The 21,207-nt window shown below is 38.0% G+C and overlaps 1 protein-coding gene across 4 annotated transcripts in view; it reads left to right on the top strand.

Annotated features, from left to right (window-relative positions):
• Positions 1-21,207, top strand: part of NAA25 (N-alpha-acetyltransferase 25, NatB auxiliary subunit) — a 57,434-nt gene that overhangs the window by 19,161 nt on the left and 17,066 nt on the right. For all 4 annotated transcript variants that reach the window (XM_074321050.2, XM_019734078.3, XM_088801013.1 and 1 more), the window contains 8 exons: positions 190-359; positions 2,300-2,412; positions 8,596-8,803; positions 9,691-9,780; positions 13,815-13,995; positions 14,829-14,928; positions 19,535-19,686; positions 20,195-20,320. In XM_074321050.2, the coding sequence (XP_074177151.1) occupies positions 190-359; positions 2,300-2,412; positions 8,596-8,803; positions 9,691-9,780; positions 13,815-13,995; positions 14,829-14,928; positions 19,535-19,686; positions 20,195-20,320 (1,140 nt within the window). The remainder of the gene's footprint in view (positions 1-189; positions 360-2,299; positions 2,413-8,595; positions 8,804-9,690; positions 9,781-13,814; positions 13,996-14,828; positions 14,929-19,534; positions 19,687-20,194; positions 20,321-21,207) is intronic.

A 21,207-nucleotide genomic window follows, 5' to 3' on the forward strand; every position in this document is an offset into this window, starting at 1 on the left:
TTGGGAGTAATCATATGCCAGGTTATCTGCCAGAATATGCTTACAGCTTTCTTTTACTCCCATTTGTATTCTAATTATCGAAATGCTTTTTCTTTTTTAATTTGTTTCTTGAAATCAATTTTGCTTGACTTTAAGTTTTGGGAGGGACAATAGAGGCACAAAATACCTTTTTCATGTGTTTATACCTAGCTCTTTAGAAGGAGAAGTACATTATTCTGCAGAAGAAGCTGTGAAGTTTATAGAAGATCGGATAACAGAAGAATCTAAAAGTTCTCGCCACCTTCGAGGACCACATCTAGCTAAACTAGAGCTGATTAGACGCTTACGGCACCAAGGTTTTAATGATGAGTACAAACTGGGTAAGAAACTGTCATGATTTGGGGGGACCCTGGAGAAGGTACAGGAATGCTCTTGATACCCAAGTGCAGTATTGATTATCTGAGTCCTACAATGACTGACAGAGTCATGTTTGAGAAGCAGACATTTCAAAACCTGAAAATATTTACTAATGAATGGATCAGTTATAAAATTAACCCTCAAGCACATGTTCAATTTGACTTAACATTATCATTTCTCTCTATTCCATCAGTCTTCGTCAGGCATTCTCTTGCTGACCCAACAATAATATCAGAATCAATTTCAAAGTAAAAATAGCCAGTTTTTTAAAAGTGTCAGGATTTCATGAAGTGGACAAAAGGTTTCTTGAAAATCTGCTCCCAGCACTCACAAAACCATTGATGAAAGAACATTTGGCTGAGTTAGAGCGATTAACAGTTGAAGAGAAAATTTATAAGGATAAAGACAAAGTTGGAGAAAAGGATGATTTTGATGGTGAAACAGTAAGAGAGGCGTTCAGGAAATTTGATGACGCCCTTAGATCTTTTTGTAAAATGGTTCTTTTTGAGTTTACTACAGGAGAAGTGAAGGGTGTCATATTGTGTTAGTTTATAATTTTGTTGGAAAAACGTTAGCCCTTCCCCCCAAAAGCAGTGATTCTTTGCTCATACTAAGCATTAGCTTATAGTAATTATACTGTAAATTTTGTTAAGTTTCAGGTAATAAACTTTAAGTTTTCAATTTTATTTTTTAAGATAAAGCTTCAAAGAAAGCTTTTCTCCTACTCATCATTATAGAAATTTTGTTCTCATTAAAAGTTGATAAACTTGAAGAGGATGATGATCACTGCCAGTACCTAAAACCTATCCTAGAGCATCTCTGGACATTTCGATCATCTGATTAATGTTCTCAAACTAACTATGGGCTTGTCTCTATCATTCCCTTTGTACAGTATTCACAACCAATTTTGAATTCCATGTTGACTTCTTTCTTTGGGTCTACCTCAGGAATCTGTCTATGTTAGCACCTGAATTGCAAATGAAAATTTTCATGTGACCTTCAGCAAAATATTGTTAAAATAGGTTCCAAAGCTGGACATAAAAGTATCTGGAACTGCTTTGACACTTGCTATCTTCTATCTTTCTCTTCCTTCTTACCAGTCCGCACCTTACAAATTTGTGAATTTGTGTAGTCTCCACAAAATTTGTTTTTACCAGACCAGTGAGTGATTCTCTTTTGGATCACAGAGTCCTGTGAAAATCTGATTAAAGCCATCGATCTCTGTTCCCAGAAACAGGAATTGGGACCTAAAATCTTACAGAAGCCCTGGATTAAAAATCTCTGCTTCTTAGATCTAGCTCAGTCTGAGAGCATTTTATTTTTATTATTTTTATGTTTTGTTTTTAATTTGAGGAAAAATAAAATGAACTGGTAGCTTTCTATTTCCAGGTTTAAATTTTACGTAGTGATTGACTTTGTTGGAATTACTGGCCTGTGGTTCTTCCCATGTATTTTCTCTTCTGTTGGTGTGCCTGTTAACAAACATACACCTTTCATTTAGTTAACATTTATTTGATACTTATGAAGTAGTTTAGGAACTGTTGTGGTGAGAAGCATGTTTGTTTAATGTTTGCGCATAAACTTAAGTCTTTATTTAAACTTTAATGAAAACTTTTTAACTATTTAAACTTGAATTGAATAAAAAGCTTCACATTTCCTAAGTGTAATAATAGGTAAACTGAGTTTGTAAGATTTACCTCCTTTTTATTTTGTTTGTATTTGTTTATTTTTAAATGGGCAAGCCATCTTCTAGGCCTTACTGTCTTTCTCATGCATTCTCATTCTCATTCAAGCAAAATTTTAATTTAATTGAAAGAAATGTTTTTTAAATCAGACCTTTTACTTAAATTAGAAATTGCTTCAGTCCATGAATAATTTAGTGATTTTTTTTTTTCTCTCTTAGGCGATCCAGAAGAATTAATGTTCCAGTATTTTAAAAAGTTTGGGGATAAACCTTGTTGTTTCACAGACCTCAAGGTGTTTGTTGACCTCTTACCTGCTACACAGCGTACAAAAGTAAGTACGATTCAGAATTCTTTTGGGTGCCTGCATTTATTGTAACTAGGTTAAGTGTTTAGGTTTCCTTTCTAAAATGTGTGAGAGTGCCGAACACGAGATATCAAGATAGCTGCGCTATCAAGCCAAGTACCTAGGGGCTATCAGATTAAAGGCATGATTTCTTGTTAAATTAAGCCACAGTGAGGATAAGCCCCTGGCAGATAATTGGATTCTCCTTTTTTGTTTTTAGGTTTTTGAGATAATCGTAGATTTACATGCAGTTGTAAGAGAAATAATACAGAGCGGCTCCATATACCCTTCACCCATTTTGCCCCATTGGTAATGTTGCATAATTATAGTGGTATAATTAGGAAATTAACATTGATACAATCCACTGACCATATTCAGATTTCACCCGTTTTACTTACATTCATTTGTGTGTGTGTGTGTGTGTGTGTGTGTGTGTGTGGTATGGTGTGTTTTGTGTGTTTTTAGTGCAGTATGTAGTGCACATGGATTATGTGACATCACCACAGTCAAGATACAACCTGTTCACCACCAAGGTCCCATGTGCTGCTTTTTTGTACCCATAGTCACCTCCCTGCACCTTCCCCTTTCTCCATCGCTATACTCGAACAACTATTAATATGTTTTATGTTTCTATAGTTTTGTCATTTTAAGAATGTTATATAATGGAATCATATTATGTGTAACCTTTTGAGGTTGGCTTTTTTTGCTCAATGTAATCCTCTGGAGATTCATCCATGTTGTTCCATGTATCAACAGTTCATTCCTTTTTATTGCAGAATAGTATTCCATGGTATGGGTGCACCAGAGTTCTTGAAACTGTTTCTGGTTTTTGACTATTGCAAATAGAGTTGCTATGAACATTTGTGTGCAGGTTTTTTGTGTTACTCAATAAGTATTTTTGTTCAATAAGTGTATTTTCTCTGAGAAAAATGCACAATAGTGCAATTGCTGGACATTATGGTAGCTGCATGTTTAGTTTTCATAAGAGACAGCCAAACTTTTCTGCAGTGGTTACACCATTTTTAACTTCTATTACTGTATGAGTGATCCAGTTTCCTTGTATCCTCATCAGCATTTAGTGTTATCATTGTTTTTTTATTTTAGCTGTTCTGATAGGTTGTGTAGTGGCGTTTCCTTATGGTTTTAATGTGCATTTCCCTACTGGTTAATGATGTTGAAATCTTTTCATGTGTTTATTTGATATCTTTAGGTTTTCCTCAGTGAATTGTCTATGTCTTTTGCTAATTGTCTGGTTGATTTGTTTTTGTTTTTCACTATAGAGCTTTGAGAGTTCTTGAGATAGTCTAGACACAAGTCCTTTGTCAGATATGTGGTTTCAAATGTTTTCTCCCAGTCTGTAGCTTGTCTTTTCATCCCCTTAACAGGATCGTTTGCAGAGCAGTTTTAAATTTTGATGAAGTCCACTGGACTCCCCTTTTATTGTCTTGTCTTGGATTTGCTTAAAACTATAAGTTTATTTCAAATCATGATTTAATCTTGCTGAAGCAGTTTAAAACGCTAAGTGTTAAGGATTTAAGAAAAATAAACTTTATTTGGAATATTTTTAGATTTACAGAAAGGTCACCAAGGTAGTCCATGAAATTACACTGTACTTTTCACCCAGCTTCCCCCAATTGTTAAGATTTCAAATTACCACGGCACGTTTGTCAAAACTTAAGAAAACTGACATTGGCACATTACTATTAACTAACCTCTGGACTTGATTTGGATTTCTGCAGTTTTCCATTAATGTCTTTTTTTTTGTTCTGGGATCTAATCCAGGGTACCACATTGTAGTTAATTGTCATGTACAGTAGTCTCTCTTATCTGCAGGGGATACGTTCTAAGACCCCCAGTGAATGCCTGAAACTGTGGATAGTACCAAACCCTATGTAAATACTATGTTTTTTTGCAATATACACACCTTTTCACTTAAAGGAAGCATATTACGACCTCTCTTTGGCATCTCTGAATTGCCAGCATTGCTACTCTTGTGTTTTGGAGCCATTATAAATAAAATAAGGGTGACTTAAACACAAGCGCTGTGATACCACGACAGTTGATCTGATAACTGAGTTGAGCACTAAGTGACTAACAGGTGGGGCGTGACTAACACCGAGTGGAGATGCTGGACAAAGGGATGATTCACGTCCAGGGCGGGACCTAGCGAGACCGCACGAGATTTCATCACACTACTCAGAATGGTGTGCAACTTAAAGCTTATGAATTGTTTATTTCTGGAATTTTCCGTTCAACATTTTTGGACCTCTATTGATTGTGGGTACCTGAAACCGCAGAAAGTAAAGCTGGGGGGACTGTTGTATTGGGAGTTTTTGATGTGAGTGAACCAATATAAATCAGTTAGATACCGAGATGGAGAACTTTATCTTTAGGCTCCTCATCCACGGCAACATGTGTTTGATTATATCGCTTCACCATTGAGGGCAGCTTCATACTCTGTTCCACATGAAAGGTTTTTAGCATTTAGCCCAGGTGTCCTTGGTAATGGGCAGTTGGAGTACTCTACAATTTGAAGAACAGAGAGCCTGAGGTAGGATAGAGCACCATATAAAGACATATGGGTGTGGATAAAGAAAGCCTGTGCCTGGTCAGCTTATTCAGACCTCTGTAATTAATGAAGGGTTGAAGTCTTCTTATCACAGGGCTGCCGCCATCTGTGGTTCCAGAAAGCCTCTGTCTTCCCCTTGTGGGATGGACAAAGTGCATTGGGACACAGCGGGCGGTGACTGGAGTATTTGGTGGTGACTGTGTCATCAGTCCACCAGGGCTTGATAGTGTGGCAGGACTGGGGTTTCACATCTCAGGCAGATGGAATCGTGCATTCCCAAACTGGTAAGTAGCCTGTGGTCTCTCTGGGTTCTAAAATGACCGTCACCATTCACTTTGGTTTTAGGAAAGCTGTTCTTGGGATGCTGTGCTTACAGTCTTTAGGCCAAGGTTTAAGAAGCTCTGGATAAATTGTAACATATCCAGGGGTCTGGGTCGTAGGAGGACTTGAAGGCATCTGGGAGAGAAATGGTGGAATGGAAGAGAGAGAGGTTTGCTCTGGTGGGGACAGAGTACTTCCTTTCTCATCTTTGAAAAGCTCTCTTGTAGAAAAGGGTTGAGAACTGGGACCAGCAAGTTGTTACAGGGAATTCAGAATTTGGTTCAGTGAGAAAAAGATCTTTTTAGTAACCAGAATTCTCTACAAATACAGTGTATGAGTTTCATGTTAGAGAAGAGATTTAAGCAGAATCTAGAAGCTTGTGGGAGAGATTCATTCATTCATTCAGTGTTTGTTGCACATACGTATCATGTGCTAAGTGCTAAGATAGGGAACAACTGACCATGTCGTGCAGTGCTTACCATCTTCTAAGTTGAAGCATCAGCTGATAGGGCTGCAGTAGAGGAGAACTTCTATTGCCTTCAGCTGAGATTCGTAACGGTTTGCCAATACAAATCTAGTACCAGCAGCTCTCCTTTATTGGTGTGTTTGAAAACCTTGGGTCATCTCATGTGACCCCATCATCGTAACCTACTGAGAGGAAGTCTCTAGAAATGCTGGAATACTAGCAGAGTGGTCATTGTTCTGTGAGACAAAGGATTTCAAGCTGCTTCAATGAGTTTTGTAGTCCCACGTAAAGTTTTCAGTGAGAGGGGTAATTTTGCTGCCACAACCTTTTAAATGTGGGAGGGCTTCAATAGCTAAAAATTCTGCCGCTCAGCAGTATGTTTGTCAGAGGACTACAAACTGTCCAAGTAAGGTTCAAGCTGAGAACTTCGTCCTAATGAAATAGGAGCCAAGTCCTTTGAAAATGGGATTAGCCCCTAAGAGTGGGCCAATGGAGTCCAGTTATCTTGAAGTTGCTCACCCAGGGTGATGTTTTTATCTTTTGTTTCCTTTGCCTTGGCATTTTAAGCTAAACATTGGAATGATTCCAGTTTTTAAAGAAGCTTTTTGCATAGCAGTAAAACTGTACCAACTAGCATAAAGAATGAATTGAATGTATTGTTTCATAACAAAACCTGTTTGGAAGATTCTTCTTCAGCATTCACTAAAGAAGGCATTAATAATAAATGCAATATATAAAATGACTTACAAGAATGGAAGAGCTGGCAGTAGCAATTATGTAGACATTTAATCAAAAACATGACAACCAGTGCCGCAGTTTCTGTTACAAATGATTATTTGATCATAATAATAAAATGCATACAATTGTAGACAAATTGAAGCAAAGTTGTTACAGATGTGAAACTGCATGATTTAGTGGGATGTTAATTTTAGTTTGTATCAAAAAATTACATGTATAAAATTGAAAAAGTCAAATAGTACTACAAGGCCTCTGTTGAAAAACAGTAGCAGCTCTTGGCCGTCTCTACCCCTGGGTCTGGGTCTCTATAGGCAAATCACTTTTAACTCTTAACTGTATCTTCTATTACGTACCTCCGTATGTCTAAATTAAAGACTTATATAGCTATTTGTTTATTTTTACAGTCATAATCTTCATCTATTGGTACCCCACTGTGGATGGTGGTCATTTCATTTATAACATTCCACTACTCCCCTCACATACTTCCCCCCGATATAGTTTAGTCATTATTCAGTATTTATATTTTTATGACAAAATATTCACAGCCAAGCCACTTTGTATATGGAGATTACTTTTTTTGCACAACTTTCTTTCTTGGAGTTAATATCTTTTTGTTCAATTCACCCCAATCAATCCGAAAGAAACATGGAAGTATACAACTCCTCTTAGTGTAGTCTGAAACTTGAGGTACTGTGTTTCCCCCAAAATAAGACTGGGTCTTCTATTAAGTTTTGCTCCAAAAGACGCATTAGGGTTTATGTTCAGGGGATGTCATCCTGAAAAATCATGCTAGGGCTTATTTTCTGGGTAGGTCTTATTTTTGGGGAAACACGGTGATAGATCTGTAACATTCTCCCCCAAGCCTCTCCCCACCCCATCTCTCACTTCAGAAATACTTTTCATAGAGCCTCTGCCATCATCTCTGTTTGGGGGCCTAAACATTTGCCTGGGATCTGGTTCCGAGTAGGGGGAGGGGAACTTGGGCTCTCATCACTGAATAAGCATTTGTGCTTTATCCCTGTTTCCAGCTATGCCTGCTGTCTGTGAGTCCATGGTGCCTCTGGTTCAGCTTCTGGGAGTAAAAGCCCAGGCTTCTGCTGGATTTAGGAAGTTCATCTATGAGCTTGGGAGGGACAGAATGAGCACATTCTCCCATTTCAGTGCCACCAGCACTTTAGCTTTCAGAGGCCCCGGTGTCCTTTAATTTCTGAGTCTTTCTAAGTTCTGTGGCTGACAAGGCTGCTAATTGGGGTCCTCCCTGTTGCTTACTGTACACTGACCACCTGCCCTTCTGCTTTTTAGCTTGTTAATGGCTTTTATTTGTTGTCATCTGTTCACGTGTTCTTGATCCATGTGGGTTGATCCCTGTTTTGTTCTTTACCTTCATCTTAATGGGCAGAGAGTGCAAATAAGCCTGTGTTTAATAAATGTGTAACTGGAACTGGTGTTAAAAAAAAAATTCTTGCCAAATTTAAAGAGTTAAAGACATGTTAATGCAAGATGTTGCCATTGAGAGAAACTGGGTGAAGGGGACATTTCATTTTCTTATATAGCACGCAAATCTACAATCATCTCAAAATAAAAACTTTAATTACAAAAGTGATTTAAGGCCACTGACATGATATAAGTATGCCTTTCAATGTATAACATTTCCTTTAAGAATTTACTTGTATGTCAGTATAATTGTAGATTTGTTTGTTTTTTGGTAATTTGCTCTTTTCTAGTCTTACTAAAGTTTTTCATTGCTACGTTATATATTAAGTTGGCGTGCTATAATTTATGACACATTTTCAAAGTTCCTTTAATCTTTTAGTGCATATAATACAAGGTATTGACCAACTGCTTTTGGCCAGCAATGAATGCGTGTGCCAGATTCAGTGGAGTATCACCAACATTGTGTGCTTTTAGAAATTCTTTTTTGTTTTAGCAATTTTGGTAGATAGAAAATGGTATGCTAAAGGGGTTTTAATTTATATTTTTTTCTTGATGCCTTTTTCTAGACCATTTCAGTATTTGTTGATTATGGCCTACTAAAGACTTCTGTTTTGAGACCTGTCCTCCTTTTTCCACTCTGCAGTTTATTAATCAGTTACTTGGAGTTGTTCCTTTGTCGACACCAACAGAGGATAAACTGGCACTGCCTGCTGACATCAGAGCCCTGCAGCAACATTTGTGTGTGGTGCAGCTGACGAGGTTACTGGGCTTGTACCACACTATGGATAAAACTCAGAAATTGAGTGTGGTCAGAGAATTGATGATAAGGTACCAGCATGGACTGGAATTTGGTGAGCAATCTTTCAAAATATCCTTCCCTGATCGACTAAGGCTTAGAAGTCAGTTTTTTTGTTTTTTTTTAAAGCACAGCACCCTGTTTTAATGAGTTTGGCCAGGAGAATATTTTGTCAAGTGGGAAGACTAGCCAAGTAATGAAATGCAAAGGCTTTCTGAAGCTTGGAGTTTTATTATTACTATTTTCTTCCACATTTCATTTTTCAAAAATTTAAGTGTAGTTGGCATACAATATTAAGCTTGGAGTTTTAAATAATTATAGTTGGCTTCCAGTTGTTTATATTCTTCCCAATCTGGTGAGCTAGCTCTTTGTTTCATTGGGGCTCATATGGATTGTATAGTTTATGATAATTGTCATGTTTTCTGCTTATAAGCCTTAATATTAGTAATATATAGACTAAGTGAACAAAAGGAATATTGTAAATAATGAGGTAAATATTTAGTTTAGAAGTAGAGGATCTTCAGATTGCTAGATATATGTGATAAAGTATAAATTATCTGCTTAGATGATATCAGTATTTCTCTAACTGTATTCTAAAAAATTAGGTGAAGTAATGAGCGTATTACTTCAGTTATACATGGCCCTTGCTTTTGTTCTTTTCTTCACCTAAAGCCTCCTTCCAAATGTTGCTACTTTCCCTTTGGGACCATTTCGGATACCACCTCTGTTCAGAACCCTTCTGCTCCAGCTGAGTCTGGTCTCGCCTTCTTTTGAATCCTTTGATTCATGGCTTATATTTTTCTTCTGGTATTATCCCATTCTTATTTCATTTCCTCTCTCTCTCTGCTCCTTCCTATCACTTTCCTGCTGTAAAAAACTTCTTTGGAGCAGTAACAGTTAAACAAATGTTAAAATACAGATATGATTTTTTTTCCCTTATAGGGAAATCCTGTTTGAAAACCGAATTGCAGTTTTCAGACTATTACTGTCTCCTTGCTGTCCATGTGCTTATTGATATATGGAGAGAAACAGGTAAGGAGCAGTAATTTCAGTTTAACTTTACTCTCTCTTTTTGTTCACTGTACATCCTTAGACTAATTTTATAATCTAAGAATTTGATTTATGCTTTTAAGTTTTTTACTTCCTTGCCCTTCTCCAGGGTGCTTCTAGAAGAACCCAAGTCTCCAAGTATTCCCCTCCCTGTAACCAGGAAAATCTTAAATCAGTGGATATCTGTTTTGTTTTTAAACATCTCTGAATAGTGAGTAATGATGGTAAACAACCTATTATAAAGTTACAATAATTAAAATACAGAGAAACTGATTCACAGATAGATGTATAGGCCCGTGGAATGGAATAGCCCTTTTATTCACTTAAAACATTTATGGGGCCAGCCCGTTGGCTCAGGTGGTTGGAGCGCCGTGCTCCTAACGCCAAGGTTGCCGGTTTGATTCCCACATGGGCCGGTGAGTGAGCTGCACCCTCTACAGCTAAGATTGTGAACAACAGGTGACCGACTGCCTCAGCCTGGCGACCGACTGCCTCAGCCGGGGGGAGCACAAGGCTCATAATATCAGCATGGGCCAGGTAGCTGCGTCCTACACAACTAGACTGAGAAACTACGGCTTGAACCGGAGTGGGAGTGGGGTTGGGGAGGCCGGAGAAAGAGGGAAAAAAACATTTATGTACAGGAAAATGACCTCTTTTTGGAATGCAGTTCTAATTAGCCCATTTAAGATAAAAATATAGTATACAGTAAAGGAAGCATCATGTGTCATTGAGCAAGAGGATGGATGATTCAGCCGATGGCACTGAGATTGCCTTTTCTTTAGGTCACCCCCTGACATTTTCTCTTATTAGCAGTTTTTTGGGAAAAATAACGTTAGGCACTTACTGCATATTATTCACTGGAATAAACTATAGCAGAAATAAAGGGCTGGGGAGAGTGTGCAAGATAGACATAACCCCTGCCCGTGGGGGTCATTTCACAGAGAATCAGTTTTGATACAGTCATCCTCATGCTTACAATTCTCCAGAGGTGCCCTATTTTCCTGAGGACAAAGGACTTTTCAAGTAGAGTGCTCTTTATAATCTAGCCTTGCCTGCAACTTCAGATTCTTATGTACTTACAGTCCTGAATCTATTTTTTTTCCCCCCGCTATCACTGAACATCATGTTGCCTCTGTTTGAAATAACTTTCTTTACCTCTTTTATCTCACTTTTACTCAAACAGTGCCTCCGACAAGCCTGTCTTGATTCCATCCCCTCCCTCACTGGGGATTTTATGCCCCTTTTGAACTTTTGTAGAACATTGTATGTACCCAGATGATAGTACTTGTTACACTGTATTGTATTGGGGATGGAGGTAAAATCCTTTTTACCAGCGTATTTGTCATCTGAGCCCCAGATTCATGAGATTGCATAGGGCGGTAAAAGTCACCCTAATGTAAAAACCATTAATGAACTATTTAGCAACCTGGTCTCTACTCAGATACCCTTCCCCACTTGTCCCTAATGTCCATTCTTGCTCATAGTGACAGTGGCTTTGTTAATCTCTTGTGTTTTATCTTTGTTTTTTTTTAAAGATTTTATTGTGGAAGGGGAACAGGACTTTATTGGGGAACAGTGTGTACTTCCTGGCCTTTATTCCAAGTCAAGTTGTTGTCCTTTCAGTCTTAGTTGTGGAGGGCGCAGCTCAGCTCCCTGTCCAGTTGCCATTTCTAGTTGCAGGGGGTGCTGCCCACCATCCCTTGCGGGACTCGAGGAGTTGAACAGTCAGCCTTGTGGTTGAGAGCCCACTGGCCCATGTGGGAATCGAACTGGCAGCCTTTGGAGTTAGGAGCATGAAGTTCTAACCGCCTGAGCCACCAGGCCAGCCCAATCTCTTGTTTTTTTGAGCAAGATATTTGACCACTTAATAATAATAACAGCTGATCATCAGGCACTTTAAAGTACTACACATAAATTAGCTAATTTAAACCCCGTAACAATACAGTTAAGATTGTTATAGTTTTACAGAGAAGGGAAATACTGCATAGAGAGAAAGAAGTTAGGCAAGTTGTCCAAAATTATACAGTGCAAACCCATGGGAAATTGCAGATATTATAAAGATGCAAATTTTCTTAAAGTCAGTGAAAGTGCTCCAATCATAGGCATTATCATTGTTCAGGGTGGATCTGGCAAAAATTAGAAATTTAGAGGAATTGGTAAGGATGTTGAAAGAGACTGATTTGAATATGAAAGGTTTAAGAAGAGTGCTTTAGGAAATTGATGATGCTCTCAAAAATGTTTGCAAAACGGTATCTCTTTATGGTTATGCCACAAAAGTAAAATGCAGAGTGAAGATGTCATTTTTTCCCTCTCCTATTTTATTGTGATATAATTGACATATTGCATTGTATTAGTTTAAAGTATACAACATAATGATTTTATATATATATATATATATATAACGAAATGAGTACCACAGTAAGTTTAGTTGTCTGTCACCACACATGGCTATAAAAATTTTCCTTGTGATAAGAACTATTAAGATCTACTCTCTTAGCAACTTTCAAATATATAATACAGTATCGTTAACTATAGTTACCATGCTGTATGTTATATTCCCAGAACTTATTTATCTTGTATCATTTTGTTATATTACAAAATTTAGTTAGAAAAAATTTGTCCCAAAAAACTTCACCAACCTTTGGTGCTCTTTTGATTTGGTGAAGAATTTGTGTAGAGTTGTAGTTATAGCCTAAATTTTGCAAAATAAAGTAAAATGATAAATCTTCGTAATATTTGGTTTAATAGTTCAGAAAGAAGTAGAAATTAAACTACTTTTTTTTGGCTATGTACTTTGAAATTTTGTTTCCATTTTAAAGAGATCTTTAAGAAAGTTTTTTTTTTCCTCATAACTAGTTATCTTTGATTAACCAGGACTTCTTAAAATGATCTATTCTCTGTATTGTTCAACTATCTCTTCTACTCAGTTCTGAGCCTCTTGAGGCCAGTAATCACCTGTGACTCTTATCTCTGGGTCTTATATCTAGTGTAGCACAGGTTTAGTTAAGTGAATATTGAATTAAATAAAATTTTGATTGTAAAGACCAGGTAGCAACATGGGAAAACACTTAAAAGTAAAAGAGCAGAACACAATATTGAATGTATGCTATGAGTACTACTGTGTAAAAGTAATTACAGTTCAAAAATAATAAGTCAAAATCCTAATGGTAGTTTAAGTAGATTTTGGGTAGTTTGGATGATTTGGATAGGATTATGGATGATAATTATCTAAAGCTACAATTTTTGGTTATTTTGTTTCTTTTCTGTTAGAAAAAGGCAGATAGAATATAATTTATTTTCTCTTGTTATTAAAAACTCTTCTTTAATGTCAAATGGTTGTATGATGTTTCTGTGTGTGGGTGTTACTGTAATTTATTTAATCATCCCCCCATTATTAGTACAATGAATATTTTTGCATATAAAACTTTATTTGCATTTCATATTATTTTCTTTAGATAGATTCATAAAAGAGAAGTTACTTAATTTTTAAGACTGATACATGTGACCTTTTTGAGTTTTGGTAGGCCAAAAAAACTATTATATTTTGATGATTAAAGAGCAGTTTTTTTCAAATATTGTTTCACATCCATTAGTAGAGTTACATATGGAAGGAAAATGATGTCTAGAGAAAGCGTCTGCTTGGAGTCTTACAGAGAAAATCCTGTACTGGGAAGGTTGGTGGACTCCAGTTCTCTTTCAAAGTCCATCTCTTCTTGGAATCTAGGATTCTTTGAGATTCTGTAACTTCTCTCCACAAGACCTGGCGGTTTAAAGTTTGCATCATTTTTGCAGATGCATGTTTAAGAATTGAGGTAACTATTGAGGGGCTCTTTGTTCAGGGAAATTCGCTGTTTTGCCTACATGTGTGTATCTAAAATTTGTTCTCTGCAACCTAAGCTCATTCTTAGAATAGTCAGGGGAGGTGATGATGTCATTAAGTTTTTGTTCTCTTCTTTTTGAGAAACTTCCATTTGCTCACAAGATCTGGGGATAATGCTATTCTATTTTGGTTCTAGGTGACGAGAATGCTGTGTGGCAGGCCTTGACTTTGCTGGAAGAGGGATTAACCCACAGCCCTTCCAATGCTCAGTTCAAATTGCTGCTTGTTCGAATCTACTGTATGCTGGGGGCCTTTGAACCAGTGGTGGATTTATACTCCAGCCTCGATGCTAAGCACATCCAGCATGACACCATTGGGTTGGTAGTATTCGCTCTGAATATTGAGCCGCCGGCTGCAGCAGGGTGGGCCCTTACACGTGCAACTTGAGCTTTCCAGTTTTAGCCGGCAAGTTGTTCCTGGTAGTAAGCCTTTTAGATGAAGTACTCACCTGTTACGACCCATTGCAAAGCAGAAAAAGTTTTAATATCTCCCAGCATTTTGTGGGAATTTAAAAATCTGCACAGTTTAGAAATAGTAAAAAAGTTTTCGTCGGAGACAGCAAATAGCTCTATACTTTGAACCCTTTTTCTTAGTACACAGGGTTTTGATGTCTTTACTTCTGCCTTGCAGTTGAGGTTGACACATGTACTTTATTTGTTGACCTCTGAGATCCTTTTAATTTGTATTGTGACTATGGTTTGTGATGAATCAGATTGTATTGTGACTGTTCTTTGAGATTTTTTTCTATCCCCTGTAGAGCAGTTTTAGGAAGATAGTCTTCTATTCTCTTACAACTTGTGTTCCATTAATCATCCGAGTGTAAGAAAGCTGGGTGGTGAACACACAATGTAATATATAGATGACGTATTATTGAAATGTACACTTGAGACCTATAGAATTTTACTAACCAATCTCACCCCAATAAGTTTAATTAAAAAAAAATTTAGGTCTCCCACAAAACTGAATTAACTTTGCTTTTTTTTTCCCCTTGACATTTGATTCTGTGCCTTAGATCATTTCTGTGGCGGGATGTTTTAACTTTTCCGTATGCCTAGCTATTTCTCTGCCATAGCAATTTGAGGTGTAGTATGTATATGATACTAGAGGTGGGTAAGTATAACATGTGTTTTTTTCTTTCCTTCTGACCTAGTTATCTTTTGACCCGCTACGCTGAATCCCTAGGTCAGTATGCTGCTGCGTCCCAATCCTGTAACTTCGCTCTCAGGTTTTTCCACTCCAACCAGAAAGATGTAAGTGAAAAAAACTTTTTTTAATATGGTCTTGCCTGCTGAATGCTCATGATTCAGAACATCTTCCCTCGTGTCGCCTGCGCACACGTTGAGGTGTCCCATGCTGCACTTGCCAGTGCCCTTGGGCCACAACTTATTGGCCAAGGCTGTTGGGTAGAGGTGAAGAGTTATTTGTGGTTGTTAGAATGGGCATGTTTAATAATAGAATCCATGCAAAGGTGAATTAATAACTGGGTATTAACAGAATAAGATTGCCTCTTAGATCTTTTAATCTCTAAGAGACTTTTTCCAAGGGAAAATAGCCCATAAGAGTTTATAGCCTGGGATGCCATATGAGATTCTGCGATAGCAGCTGCTTTCTGTTACCTTGATTTATTTCTGAAGTTTGTAACCACTGTGTTCTTTGTCAACAGCGAGCACACTTATATTTTCTTAGGAATATAAAATTGACTAATTGAATGACGTTTCAAGAAACTTTGGCCAGTAGCATTTTTTTTTAACTAGAAATAAATAAGATAGAGTTTCTATGTGCCATAATGAAAGGATGGGATTTGCACCATATTTTTCATTGCAAATAGACTTGGTCTCCACTTGTCAGTTAAGCAGAAGGTTTTGTGGAAAAACCATATATATATATATATATGGTCTCTACTCAGTTGCCTAGCTATGCAAAACCACCCAGGAACATATGTAAAAGCTAAGGCATGTCTTTAGGATGGTCGCTGCCTACTTGGTTCCCATGTGTTTTTAAGATTTACCATCTGGAACTGGGCCATACCACATATCTGCCCATAGCTTTTCATGTTCCATTTTCATGGTCTAACAGCAGCTAAGGAACATGGCAAGGAAACTGGTTTCTGGGGTTCTTTTTGGCAAACACTCATGAGGATTAAAAAAAACAACAAGCCCTTTTGTAACTGTAACAGCTATGGCTCATCTATCTTCCATCTAATTCTTTGGGAGTGTATTAAATAGAAGGCAGGGGAAGGGCAGAGCATTTCTGAACATAGAGTTTGTTGTGCTCAGCTTGCGATCACTATGTCCTGACAAGTTTCCGGGCATGGCCTAGAGGGCTGGTGTAGCACAGGGTGGTTAGCTGTGCTTCACCAATTGGCTTGTAAGCCCCTTTCCTTTCCTTTGGCTCCTCTCCCCCACAGTGCTGGTCTCTCTTTTCAGACCTTGTTTTGTGCCATAGCTGCTGATCAGGGAGAGAAGGAAAATGGGCATCAGCATCTGAACATACTGCTTAGAAGGTGCTGGCCTGCCTTAGAGGGCAGAGGCTACCTCTAGGAACATGGGTGTCTAAAATCTCTTCGCACAGTGGGCAGTTGAGTTACAAATCTGAGTTTTCATTGTGTGTTCAAGTATCTGTGCTTGCCCTTCTCTGTTTTCAAGGTGTTTCACTAACTCAAAAAAAGAAAAAAAAAAAGAAATCAAAAGAAAAGTGTTCCTTAAATCTCATTATTCTGGCTCTCATTTCTGTATTTCTAAGGAAGAGATTAAAGAAACATTTGGTTTCTCAGATAGCTTCGAGGTGGGAGTGTGGTGGTAAATAAGGGTTGAGGCCAGGCCTGGCGGCTGGTTGTACTTGTTTCTAATCATCCAGCATTTTTAGAAGAACCATATTGTTCATGATTTGGCCAAGGAAGGCACATTATTTTTCACTAATAAAAATTAAGCTTTATTGTTTTCCCCCACAAATATTGCATCTGGATAATTGTTTTGAAAACAAAACAAGTACCCGCACACACACTCACACACACAAAACAACTGAAAGTATCGTAATTGGGAAAGTAGAGCACCAGGAGCGATTTGAGAGGGTATGTTGTCCTCAGTGGCTTTTTATATCTCTGTTTTTGATGTTTTGCTGATGAATGTGTGTGGCAGGTGTGATAATTCACCTGAAAGTTTGTGATGCTGAGTCTGATAAAATTAGAGTATTTTATTGATGTGGGACTAGGACTCTGCTTGAAATTTATTTTTATTGGTATTAACTAAGAAGACAAAGCTTATTTAACCATATTAGGTAGATAATCTTTGCGGGATTCTGGAGGCAGAAGCAAAACAATACAGTGAGGAAAACGCACCTTAAACTTTAGTGCCTCGTCTGAGTCCCAAAATAGGAAAATGGGACTGCGGTGTGGACTGTTGTTTTCTATAGGAATTTGAGGCTAAGAAGGATCACGGTTGTATGGTGTGTGTTAAACCTTCTGATAGTATTAGAAATATCTTTCGGACTCTACGCTCTACATCTTTTATTCTTGGTAGTTTGGCGGACCTCCAGGTGGTTTTTCCTTGAGTGACTGATGTATTTCAATTCCTAAATAGCTCTTTGAAAGGACACTTTTACTCCTGAGTGGAAAATCCGGTGTTCTACTTTGTAATGCTTTGTGCTATGGAATTGAAAGTTATATTTGGAAGGTCTGCACAGGGGTTTTCTTTCTGGAAAGGTCATTGTCTGCTGTCATCATTACTTCGGAATAATTTTTTACAATATGAGAATTAGAGCTAGATTTTTATATCTCCAAAAATTGCTTATATATTTCTACTTAAAAAATTAAAAAATCCCTTTAAAAGTCTCTATTTTAGGTATTCATGAAAGTCATTATTCAGGGTTTTGGTGTCCATGTATTTTGCTAATTTTTACAGTGACCAGGGTTCATTTCAGTAATCCAAATGGGATCTAAATAGCTTCCTTGGTTTATAAATAAGTAGAAATAGGTACGGACAACATTCTCTTATATTGAAAGGCTTTCAAGTGCCCGTGGCTTCCAGTTTTGCCTGCAGTTCCAGTAGGGGTGTTTCTTCACTTCGTAGTCCTTTCTCAGCCTTTGTCCTATTGGTAGCTGCCCAGGCCCTTTCCTAGCTCTGCAGTGATAGTTTACTGCAGCATTAAAGGAGGACTATCTTAAAAAGAGCAGCCAGAGAACTATAGTTACCGTCTTAGTTTGTTAAAGGACTACTTTTACTTTCCCTCTGTTTCCCCTGATTTTTCTCTTTTAAAGTTATTGCCTTTTTTCTAAAGTGGTAGTCAGTGGACCACTCAGAAATTAAAAATGCTTCTACCCTCGGTAAAGCTGGGTCCTTTCCTTTAATCACAACATACTTTGGAACTGTAATTCATAAATTTGATTGGAACCACCGAAGTCCTATTTTTATCCTGATTAATTGCGGGATCATATGTTCCTAACCAGTCAATTTTTTCAATCTGTAAGTTCCTATTGCAAGGGCTGATGGTAAACCTTGCTGTATCTTCCAAGCCAAGAGGCCATCGGATAGGCATGTTTCGAGTATCCTGGCCTCTTCTCGAGGGCCCTATCACTGGCCTTTAATCAGGCTAGAAGGTACACTTGAGCTTTTGCAGACAGTCCTTCTTTAAACCTGCAGGATCACAAGTAATCTTTTTAATTTTCTTGTGTCCGTCCGTCTTTAATTTCTCCAGATACTGCAGGCAAACAGCTCGCCGAGGTGTCCCATGGGGGTTTAAAAGCCGCATCGAATGCAGTTGAATTAGCGCCCGTGGCGCAACCCCGCGGCCTGAAATGAACCCTGCGAGGCTGTATATCAGAGGGTATGTTGTTAACTATTGGCCTATTTTCCTACTGGGCAAATTATTCGGACGTGATGGAGATGGGGGCAGAGCTGACTGAGGCTGTGCAAAAGGACTGGCTTTTCTAGAAAGGATCTTTGGGGCAGACATCAGCTTTGAAATTAACACTTTCCTTGACCCAAAAGGGTGCCCTCCTGACTTCTGGTCCTGATGGCATAGGCCCAGCTATGAAATGTTCTTCCCTGAGATTGTCTTCTATTGTGCCAGAATGTCTGTTTAGAATTCTTTATCTTGCCTCTGTTCACAGTGGTTCATCTGTGTATGAGTATTAATCTAAAATTCAAGCACACGTGGTGAGAATTGCCTTCACTTACTTGTTTATGGAATTTTCCAGCAGAGGTCTTATGTAGTTTGGATGGACAAGTAACCTGGTTCTTGTAGTCTTTCTGTCCTCAGGATGGATTATGACATGAATTTTTATAGGTTTTTTGTTTGACGCCTGATTTCTATCCTGCTGTACCACACATATGACCTATGTTTGTGATACAGTATTCAGAAATAAACAAAACCAAGGAGGAGCCTTTTCTCTGAAGGAGAGTGATTTTTATTTGGGGTGGTGGTAGGGTGGTTATATTGTTCTGGTATTTTTGGAACCTTTGTATACAACAGTGTATCTTAGATGCAGAAAAACATGGAGTAACATCCCTTCCACAATGGCACGAACCAAATTTTTGACTGATGGGGTATAACAAAACCTCTAGTCCTGTTGAACTGAAAGACATAATTGCTAAGAGAAAGTCTGTGTGGTGGTAACAGCAGCTAGGTATTATTAGTAATAATACTAGTAAAGAAGACATTTGACTCTGGTATAGGAAAGAAGAAAAATAGCATTTTAACACTGATATTCTACTTGGTGACCAAGGCCTTTAAAGATTAAATTCAACCTCTTACTTAATTTTAGTTTGAGTGTTGTGTGTTTTGTTTTGGCTGGCAAGGTTTGCCTTCATTGTCTGACCTGTGAAATATTTATACCAAGGTAATGTCTTTCCTTCCCAGACCTCAGAATATATTATTCAAGCTTACAAATATGGTGCATTTGAGAAGATCCCAGAATTTATCGCTTTTAGGAACAGGCTGAATAATTCTCTTCATTTTGCACAAGTCCGTACTGAACGGATGTTGCTAGACCTTCTACTTGAAGCAAATATGTAAGTATTGCACAAGGGCTAAAAAGGAACTAGATCGGATGCTAAGAGCCTTTAATGGGCTCCTGGGTGACACTAGCGGATTAACCTAGGGAAAAATGAGAAAAAAGCATGTGTGGGGTGGGGTGCAGGGAAGGGGGGAAAGGACCTGTGCATGTCATGGGGAATGAGAGAATACTGGCAGCACCATCTCCGGTCGCATACAGAAGCCAGCTGGGCCATGGCCAGCACCACGGTCCATACTGTGTTTACAAAGATCCCTGCAGACCCAGGATTCTAGGAATTAATGTCGATCCACTTTATTTTGGTTGGGCTTCCACATGCAGGCCAGCATGATCTGTGTTTGGTTCTCTTTTACCTTATATGAGCCTTTACTTCTCAATAATAAATTCTTCCTCCCTTCCTTCCCTTTTCCTTTCCTTTCTTTCTAGTAAAACAAAGTCCTAGCTAATATATCTTCATGGCTGTTTTACCATTGAAATAATACAGAAATAAACTTTCTATATCACAGATCAGTCAGCTTAGCAGAAAGTATAAAGTCAATGAATCTTCGGCCAGAAGAAGATGACATTCCATGGGAAGCCTTGCGAGACAACAGAGACTTAAATGTTTTCTTCAGCTGGGATCCAAAAGACAGGTAACTTGAAGTACCCCCAAGTAATTTATTTTTGAGGAATTAGGATCAATCTTAAGAGTTGTAGTTTAAAAACTTTTTTTTTTTTTTTTACACACAAATATAATAACATGTTTGTTGTAGGGATCAGAAAATATAGGGAAGCCAAAGGAAGAAAATAAATCACACCCTATGTTGGGATTACTGGACAATCTAAAAGTGGGATCCTCCTTTACAGCATACGTGAAAACAGATTCCAGATAGATTAGAGGTTATATGTTAAAACTCCTTAGAAATTCTAGGCGAAGATACAAAAATTTTAAAACATGGTTGGGGGAAGCTTTTCTTAGCATAACATCAAATCTGGAAACATAAAGGGTTTGACCTCTGTAAATGTTGGCCTTCTAAGTGGAGGGAAATTTGTTAACAAGTTCTAAAGGTATATGGTTAATTGGTAAATCTCATACATATTAATATCCTTCATATATGGAGAGAACTCTTAATAAATCCGTGAGAAGAATATAACTAAATAACAAATTGGGCAAAGGGTTTAATAAGTTCAAAGTAATGTATCATACAGCAATAAAGATTTTAAAAAACTGGACAAAGAGAAAAAAGATTAATACTGTCCTCAGCAAAGTTGTGGGGAAAAGGGATGTGCCTCTACATAGGGATAAAACTTTATATAACCTTCCCTAACCAAGGAATTTTAAAGATATGTATCAAGATTGAAAATGCCATAAAGGGGCGGCTGGATGGCTCCATTGGTTAGAGCGCGAGCTCTCAACAACGAGGTTGCTGGTTCGATTCCCACATGGGATGGTGGACTGCGCTCCCTGCAACTAAAGATTGAAAACAGCAACTGGACTTGGAGCTGAGCTTCGCCCTCCACAACTAGATTGAAGGATGAC

Source organism: Rhinolophus sinicus, chromosome 9, assembly GCF_057876585.1.
Source record: "Rhinolophus sinicus isolate RSI-liver-muscle chromosome 9, RSI-T2T, whole genome shotgun sequence".
NCBI lineage: Eukaryota > Metazoa > Chordata > Mammalia > Chiroptera > Rhinolophidae > Rhinolophus > Rhinolophus sinicus.